General features: G+C 26.3%; 1 protein-coding gene across 1 annotated transcript; it reads right to left on the bottom strand.

The window, feature by feature from the left end:
• Positions 238-9,624, bottom strand: LOC109354906 (GDSL esterase/lipase EXL1-like). The gene is made up of 5 exons (XM_019597714.1): positions 9,249-9,624; positions 1,975-2,105; positions 1,458-1,691; positions 934-1,189; positions 238-615 (listed from the first exon to the last, which is right to left on the bottom strand). Exons 1-5 carry the CDS (start codon positions 9,556-9,558, stop codon positions 425-427), a joined length of 1,122 nt encoding a protein of 373 aa, XP_019453259.1. The 5' UTR covers positions 9,559-9,624; the 3' UTR covers positions 238-424.

Raw genomic sequence — 10,148 nt, 5'->3', positions numbered from 1 at the left:
ATAATTAAAGTTTAACACTAATTAGAAAAATAAATAGTTTGTGATGAATATTTACAAAAAAGACATAAATTTTTGGGTACTTCTATAAAAAGTTTCCCTTTTCTTTAAGCTCAAATTAAGGGATATAGATGTATATTCACTTATTTTTTATTATCAATACTCTCACCTAATTATCACCATGAATGTTAATTGGGTTTTAACCCACACACTTATTTTTTCAGTAAAAATAAAATATTAAAATAAACATCACATCAACTAATTTATTTTCTTGAATATGTTATGCAACTATAAATTTATTTTATGCCCTAATACAGGTGATCTTATTCCTATGCTATGATTCAAATTACAGGGAATGAATTTTGTGCTTTAAATACATAAAAAATTATTTAGAGCTGCGACGAAGTGTCAAAATCCTCAAGCTTCCTCACACTAACTGGTATAAATATTTTTGTAGAACAGAAACTACGAGCTTTCTGTAAACGCTTTCAGTTGGGTGAAAACTGTCCCAAAACACATAATCCAAAACATTGGGACACGTAGGATCCAAGTGATTGCATAAAAATGTAACCTCTATTGTGCCTGTGCCACAACACCCTCTGTCTCCAACTTTATAGCCTGCAATTGGACAAGGAAATATTTTCCTAAGTTCAAATCTTAAATATATTGAAAGTTGTTACGGTTAAAATAATATATAACAGTGTTAAAAGATTTTCCTAAAGTCGTGTTACACAAATAACATGACTAATAAGAAGAATTAAATCCTGATCCTAATTGTTATCACAATATTATAGTTGCATGAGTTTATGTAAGAGTATTATGATCATGTTGTCAGCATTCTTTGCAATATTTCTATTTATAATTATGATAAACACAATATAATTATAGTGGTAATTAAAAACCATGCCTAGAAAACTCAGTGAAACTTGAAATTACCGTTTTTTTGGGGATTTATTATTATATCAAGGATAGGGCTGTAAACATCCATGTAAACAATCCTGCTACTTGGAAAATTCTGACTAAGGGAATTTATTTGCTTTAATAGTTTGCTGTTAATTAACTCCACTGCATCGTTGTAATTTTCTACACATTTTCTTTCTATTCCTCCTGCCAATGTTCTGTGAAATGGAACACACCCAATTGGGGGTATATTGAATACTCCAATCCTCCGTGCACCTAGTTGATATAGTTCCTTTTTTGTATTGACATTTGAGAGTAAGAAGGAAAAAAAGACATGGTAAGATAATTAATAAGGATGTGCTTAACTATAGGATTTAGCTCTATTTTGTTTGCTAGGTGAATCATAACAACAAATATATGTTCTTCTAAATCTTATATCGTACCAATAAAAATATGTTTATTAATTAAAAATAAATAAACTTTTTTTATTTTTTCTGTTTTTACTTTATTATCATTGATGCGAATATGAGATCATTTTTGGAATCATAATGCTTTATTACCTGTAATAAACTAGAGGCTGAGTTGACTATGATTTCAGCATAAGAAGGAACATCATATTGGAGTTGTCTAATATGAGATAAAAAGTATGAGTTGGAAATGTCATTGGTTCCCAATCCCACAATAAAAAGACTGTTGGATAGGATGAAGTTTGTTCTATCCTCTCCTACAAGTCCTTGTAGCTTCTTTATGTATTCTTTGAACATGTCTACTTGCCCAGATATTGGTATAGCTTCCTGATTTTAATCAAGTAACAATGTTAGAATATACATTAATGAACCCTTCTCTTAAATGTATTTAAGCAAAAATATAAATCGAATGATGAATAGACATCATAATTATTTCTTTAGGGTTTTGATTTTATATCTTTCTTCCTCATAATTAGTCAATTCATGTGACAAAAACATGAGTATCTAAATCGAACGATGAATAGACATCATAAATTTATCTAAATTTGTGTAGATTAGATTTTAGCTTTTAATACTTTAGAAGAGTAAATGGGGGCAAAAAAATGTATACCGCTATTTGGGAGGTGAGGGGATCAAATCCTGCACCACCTGATGCAAAGTTCACCCCAGTGGCCAATTCACTGGGTTGGAGATTTGGATCCAAGTATGCTGGTAGAAACTCTTTAATGCCAAATTCTTCCACTGAAATTGGAGAAAAAAATATAGCCTAAATTAAATGATAACTCCTTTTATCTCTATATACCAATAAAAATATTTGATAATTAATTAATTATACAATCTAGTTTTGTCATATTTAACCTTATTAATAATTCATATTTTCAAATAAATCATACTATATTTCTAAAACTAAATATACTATTATTACTGACAATAAATTATATATCTTGTATTATTAAAGTAATTACTCACAATAACTTTTATTTGTAGAAGTATTAATCTATAATATTAGATTCATTTAATTAAAAATTAGGATTGACATATACAACAATGTGTGTCAAACCATTGGTATAATATAAATTTGTTATTCAAAACAGTATAGGTAGAGGTGAGAATAAGGTAGACCACTCCACAAAGGCTCTATAATCTAGTCTATATTCAACCATATCTCATGAGAGAGGTTCAACCATGGCTCATGTTTTAGAGAATAAAACTTCTTCTTATATATCTACTCTCATTAATAAAAGTATGATATATTGACATATGTACTATTTTGTTTACTTTAAGAAATATTATTGTAAAAAATAATTAAATAAAACACAAGTCATATTTTACTGACAAGAGAAGAGAAGTTATCACCCCAGGAGTTTTATTATCTATTTTTTAAGTCTATTTAGTTAAAAAAATCAAGTCACATGCCATCAAAAAAAAAGTGAGCTTGATAAATCAACCTGTTTAAAAATATATTAATATAATTACTGATTTTAATAAATAATATATTACTGTATTAGTTTTTATTTATCAAAATGGACATAATTATCATGGATGTTCATTTCCTCAAATCCTTTCTCAACCCACATTTAGCTTGTAACTCCCTTTTGATTCATCTTCTCACAATGAATATGATGCAACTCTTGATTTATATATATGTGTCTATAAATATGGACCAAGATATGTAAGCATAAACTATTTCAACCCATGATAAAGTCTATTTATCAGTTTTATTGAATTGTGGACCTTAAAATATGCTTATAAGTTAAGCTATGAGTGAGCAGATCCGGCTTTACCAGCTTACCTGGTATGGCTCAATAATGATCAAGTCCGAATAGGGCTGGGTCTCATTGGTCTACAGTTGGGTTCGAGTTCAAAAATTAGTTTCGGTCAATATTTAGGGTCGAGTATGGACTAAGCAATACCTGACTCGTCTCTGGTCACTCACTCTTCATGTTTATATGTGTCTCTCTTCAAACGTGTATATAATAATTGTATCTTTTTGGTCAAAAATATCATTGATTTTTAATATTTTAATATTATATACATGATTAATAATATATATATATATATATATATCATTTTATATATAAAATTACTTATTCATAATAATAAATAATATTGAGAGTATTTTATCTAAAATGAGTATGCATTCTATTTAATCAGGTCTAGGGTCGAGTTCTGGTTTAAATGTCAGCCCAATTGATATTTAGGATCAGGTTAGCTTCGGGTCTAAGGTCGAGTCCAAGTTCAAAAAATGACCCGACTAATGTTTAGGACTACGTAATTGACAAGTTTTAATCCATCTCAACCTCACCTATGTTTACTCATGAGTTAAGCTATACTTTGAAGTAAGGTGCCTTGCATCTTGGCCTATAGCAGGTTAATAGGTTAGGCTGGAGGGAGACCATGAATTTGAAGCAAAAGTTATACATGTTTGTGTTAGGTCTAATTAACCTAACTTATTCTTATCTAACCATGCCGCATTGATTAATTTATATCTGAGTTGAGACAAAATTCTTCCTACAAAATATAATATAGCTTTAACTTTTTATTTTTAACAGGAGAATAGACATGACTTTTACAAATGAGAATAAATTAAAGTATACCAACTCATACAAGACAACTATTTATCTCCTTAAACATGTGTTTTTATAATATATTTTAAAATAAAAATTTCTAGAGAGAAAAATAAGACATATGTTAAATAATAAGTGAATTTAAGGAGATAAATTATCTACCGGTTGAAGAAGATGTTTTATTTTATTTTCAAATTCACATATTAAAATTATAACCTATTAGTCAAGTCCACATTAACTAATAAATTATAGCCTATAAGTCAAGTCCACATTAACTAATATTATTTATTACTAGTAGCATCTTGAAATGTTTTCACATGTCAAATCTCATTTTTAATTTTTTATCGTGAGCATAACACACGAGATAGTTAAAAAATGAATTTTGAAGAATTTAAATTTGGACTTTAGATATTAAAATTACCAAAAACATTGAATTTATTAAAATTTATAACATTGTTGTTGATACATTAAAAATCACATTATATTATAATTTATTTGATTTTTTTTTAAATTATGTGTGTGGACCATCTGCAATCTCCAATAAAATTGCATGCAGGCTTGATGGACAAATATGCAAACAAATTATGTCCTACTCACAAAAAATATGGACTATGCAGGTGTGTTGCATGCATTATCAGTTTTATCATCTATAGTTACCATTCTACATAAGCCAAATTTTTTACTGAAAAGCATAACAATTTTCACTGTAAAATGTTTAAGGCTGAATTATAATGTTATGACACATGATATTATAAATTAGATAATAAGATATCTTTTTAAATTATCTTATCAAACTACTAATATGATGACATGTATATTTTATTTGTTACTTTTTAGAAATATGTTTGTGTGGAAAATAGCTAAATAAGACACGTGTTATACATTTAGTAGCTTAGAAAGAAGAAGGAGAAAAACTGAAAAGAAATATATATATATATATATATATATATATATATTCTTTTCTTTATCTTTTGTTTGGTGGTTGATAGAAGATGAGAAGAGGGATAATGTTATAGTTTAAATTATAAAATATCCTTAAAATAAAGAAAAGACAGAGAATGATGTTGTTTTATTTTTAATTAAAAATAAATGGTATAATTTTAAATTATAGATTTTATTATATATATTTTATTAAAATTTCAGTTAATATTTTTAATTGATATTTTTATATCCAAAAGATACTTATTATATTAGTAGGATTTAACACCAAAAAGTATATAAAATAAAAAAATTAAAAGACATTTTTTACATTTTATGTAAAATTTTCATCTCCTATTCACTTCTTCGCCAAAGCATCACTTTGTGAAATATGTCATTTTCTTTTGGGCATGAGTATTTAGTAAGATAATATATCATTTTAGATTTTTTAAATGTAAAAAATGTCATTAAAATAAAAATATTTATTTTTATTAGTTAGTAAAAAATAAAAGATTTAAATATTATGATATATATTATTCTAATTATTAGTTTTTAGTTATTAATCAATAATTATTATAAAGAAGGAAATAATTATTAGGAGATTAATTATTTGAGGGTATTAGGAAGTTAATTATTTGAGAATATTATTAGCATTTTGTGTAAATTTACTCATTTTACTCTTATTTTCTTCTTTTAAGTGGGAAGAAATAAATTTTGTGAACCCTTATTTTCTTCTCTTAACCAAATGAAAGAAATACTCAACTTCTTTTTAACTTCCCTCGTCCTTTTCTCTTTTCTCTAATACTAGCTAAAAATGTGGATGAATCAATTGTCTCCCATCCTCAATCCCTCGTTGCAAATTTTTATTCATTTATTTGCTTCATGATTGAAATGGTGATGATTGCATTTGTCTCTTTATGCATGGATGGTGATTGCGTTTTCCAATTCCCATTTTTTTACGAACTTTAAACAATGCACTAAAAAAAGAAAAGCTTATGGATTTCTGCAGCCAGGCAATCAAAGGAAAATCCATAGTTTTCGCTGGTTCATCCCCTCCTTCAATTTTACTTGCAATGTTATGGTTTTCCTAATTTTATCAAGTGAAGTGTATCTAATTTATTTCTTTAAATTTACTTATTTTTTCATATATATCTTTTATTTTTGTCACATAGTTTTATTTTTTTCTTTTTATAATAATACAGAAAAATACAACATATATCAAATACTGGAAGTTAAGGAAATAAATTATCTCATAATATAATGAAATATTATATTCTGTTTTATAAATATGGCCCCAAGAAACATTTTTTTTTATGATCACGATTCACGAGTCAAAAAATAAGATAAGTCAATTCTTTGAAAACATGAATGACTTTGGAATGTTAGATAGATATTCAAGGTAAATAATTTTATTAAAAAATCATATGACAACTTTTACATTATTATTTGGGATTAAGATTTTGATTTGAGACGAGGGTCAGTTCATAAATAATTTATATTTTTTTGGGTATAATGAATAGTATCATCTGCTCCGTGATAATGAACTAATCTCTTTTAAAATGTGTACTCGTCTTTCCAATAAATGTTGTCATCAAGAATCAAACTTTATATTATACATGTGTAAATTTATATTTTAAGTAAATGATATTTTTTATACACATAAATCATTATTATATATGTGTTTATAAGTCTAACCCTATTGGATATTATTTTATTAGATCTACTTTTATTAAATCTTAGCATATCATGTGTGTCAACTGTCAAACAAGCCCTTGATTATAATAGAAAAATGGTTTTCGCTACATAGAAAGTATTCTTTACTTAAACAAAATTTGGAATTGGATAAATTTTAAAAAATATTTTTATCAAAAGAAAGGAAATAATAATTTTGTAATATATAACTCAAAATATAAAATAACATAAAATCTTAATTTATTTACATTTTAATAACTTCATTGTAACTGGAAATTATGTTTATCACTTTTGAAGTTTGGCTAAATTACATCTTCCACTCTTTTTGTTTCAAAAAACTATATTCACTCTTCTTAGGAGAGGTTGGTGTAATCATAACCATCTTCACTCTAAGGAAGATGAGCGTATCCTTTTAAGATGAAAGAAGAGATAAATATAAGTCAAAAATTAGAGGAGATGGTTATAATATTTCCTTATTCCATATTTAGAAATACATATACATTATGCACGGGGTATAGTATATATAGTTGATGATATGAATTGTAACTTCAAATTATAATTTTACTTTTCACAAATTTTAGTGATGGTATTTCACTTTCCATATAGGCATATTGGTGGATAATGTCTTAGACTAATTATAAGTTTTATTAAATAGTCTAATGATATATATTTGTATAAAATAAATTTATGATTAACTATAAAATAATATGTGTAACTCGTAAAATAATCATTAGTAAGTAAAGTATTATATTATAACTATGTTACATTAGATAGAAGGATTTGGAGTCTAATTCTAAAGTATGAACTATCATTTTTCTATTAAATATTAGGCTTTTATTTGTTCAAACTCATTCCTTGATTTTGGAAAACATTAGGCCTTTAATAGGTCAAATTCATTTTTCTATTCTTCTGTACAATATACGATGTGAAAATATGATATAATTATCACTATGATTCATTTCTACTTTCATATTTTATACTTATAATTTTATTATTTCTACAAAGAATCATATAATTCTCTCACCTTAAATTGGACATTCTAATAATAATAAAAATTATAATTTAAAGTATATCTAATAAAAAATTTATAATTTAAAGTATATGCAATAAAAAGTATAATATAATTACACTAGGTACAAAAAAACATTTAAATTATACAATATCAAATATGTAAAAATTGAACTTTTAGTTAAATAAAATACAAATTTGGGTTGACAAGGACGGAATACATATCAATACACTAGTATTTATAGTTTCAAAGTATGTACAAAATATTAGGTGATATCATAAATTCTAGCCTATTTCATACTAATAATAAGTCATACTCATTCATTGAAATTAGAACACATGTTAGACATGTTCATGTCAAGCCTTTAAGTTGGCCTAACGTAGCCGGAATTAATATATAAAACCCTAATTTATACAATAATTTAGTAATGAAAAGTTCAAAAATTTATAACTATTTGTGGGGAAGAAAAGGGGAAGTCCCACAATTTTTTCTCTCAGTTGTCAAACTTTCACATACAAAATTAAAAAACAATTTTTATTTAATATAGCATTATTCGTTTCTAGCTGGGAGGCGAGGGTCCCCCTCCCCAAGTCTTAAAATAAGGGATGATTAGATGTCCTAAAAATTTTATATCCTCACTTAATCATATCCATTAAATAATATAAAAAATAGTAAATTATACTAACACCCTTTGAGTTTTAGTGAAATTATATAATTATTTTTCACATTTTTACACCTATACAAACCCCTAATTTTTATATTTGTGTTACACTAATCACTCATGCACGAGAAATAAGTATAATCTTTTAAACAAAAATGTGATAAATATAATTAAGTTAAACACAACATGATATATTGTGAAGATAAGTCCAAATAATATATAAGTCAATACCTCTTTATTGTAGAAAAGAGAAGTAAGAGATAATTTTTGTAATTTTACTAAAACTCAGGAATGTCAGAATAATTTACTCTATAAAAAATTATTTTCTACTTTTATGTTTTTGACTTTTTTCTGTTAATTAGATAGCATTCTTTTTTTGGACCGTAAGACGAGAGTGGTGATCTTTGTTCCCAAATTATCGTATGTTCAATTAGGCTATCAATATTATATGGTGTCGGTCGGTTTAACAAAAAAAAAAGTTGGATCTATAAGTATTGATACGATAAGACATAAACTAGTCAAAACAATGAAATGTCCATTAGAGCCGGTCAAACTATTTCTACGGTACATATCAAAATTGATTTATGCATAAAAATTATGTATTTTAAAAACAACATATCAATGATTCGAGCCTCATAATTGCTTGTTACACTGTCAACTACTATATCAGTCCAATAATTTAGTTATATAGTATTATGATTTTTATTATAATATACATAGATTAATCAATATTAATTACTGAAACCATGAACAACTATATCATACAGTATTAACTATAAGTAGTGTGCTTTTAATAGAGAAGGAAAATTCTATTGTGAATAGAGGACCATAAGAAGTACTTGTTAAAACGTTTTTATATCTATTTCCCTAAAATATTATAAAACATTTTACTCTGAACATATATTAACCATTGGTTCCCACTATAAATTATATCTTGTAATATATTGTACAATTTATACTCAATAAGGAACAAACAACATTAAATATTTCCATGACATGTATGACAAAAGCAAAGAAAAGAAAGAGCATTGTCGTACCTAAAAAGTCAGAAGGAACTTTTCCATTGCTAAATCTGCCAGTTGGGATTCCTCCTCTTAAATCTTTCCCATATGGTGGAAAATTGCATCTAGCTGATGTTTTCAAGTTATTGTTGTTGTTTCCAGTATCCATTATTGAATCACCAAACACCAACACTGCAGGAACTGAAACATTTGGTGGCAGTTTCATTAACCCCATTGTTTTACATGAAACAAATACTAATAATATGAAACGGAGAATAAGTGAGACACATATTGAATTCATAAGAGAAGAAGAAGAAGAATAAGGGAGTTTCTTGAAAAGAAACATTTATATATTTAGCAGGCTTAGACTCTATTATTGTTGGTTATTGTTCTCTTAGAACTCTATGGTTAAAGAGTTAAGTTGGAATCTTCATTTATACTTTAAATCATGGATCTAGCTATACCAAACAACTGTAACTCATTAATTGCTAGAGCAATAGTTGAATGTATATATGCCAAATTGTAACACAAGCACATGCATACAAGAGTTGCTTAGGCAGAAGTTCAACCAACTGTCTGTAAGCATTTATTGATTCGCATTTCTTTGAACCATTCTCATCACTTAGACACTCACTTTCACTATTCAAAAAACTTATCAAAAACTGTTTCACTTACTCTTTAGTATAATTCCTTCTCAAATTACTCTCACGAACCCTTTTTAATTCTGTTTCAGTGGGGTTTCTGTTATCTAGTAAATCTAGTAATCACGAAATATATTTTGATTATTTGAATTAATATTGTATTTAGGCTACTAATTAGTTTAAACTCATTTACCTTTTATATAACAAATAATCTTATAAACTCAATTTTTATGATTAAAATATATGTAAAATAGATTAGTTAGAAGTTAGAATTAAATCTCTTATATCTTCTATA

The sequence above is a fragment of the Lupinus angustifolius genome, chromosome LG08 (assembly GCF_001865875.1).
Source record: "Lupinus angustifolius cultivar Tanjil chromosome LG08, LupAngTanjil_v1.0, whole genome shotgun sequence".
NCBI classification, from domain to species: Eukaryota; Viridiplantae; Streptophyta; class Magnoliopsida; order Fabales; family Fabaceae; genus Lupinus; species Lupinus angustifolius.
This window is presented reverse-complemented; position numbering and strand designations above follow the sequence as displayed.

Excerpts from the sequence above, each read along its gene's own strand:
- LOC109354906 (XM_019597714.1), bottom strand. The coding sequence starts at position 9,558 with ATGTTTCTTTTCAAGAAACTCCCTTATTCTTCTTCTTCTTCTCTTATG. Across the intron at positions 2,106-9,248 it reads AGTTCCTTCTGACTTTTTAG|TGGAAGAATTTGGCATTAAA; the intron begins GTACGACAATGC and ends CTCCAATTTCAG. Across the intron at positions 1,190-1,457 it reads CAGCCTCTAGTTTATTACAG|GAACTATATCAACTAGGTGC; the intron begins GTAATAAAGCAT and ends AATACAAAAAAG.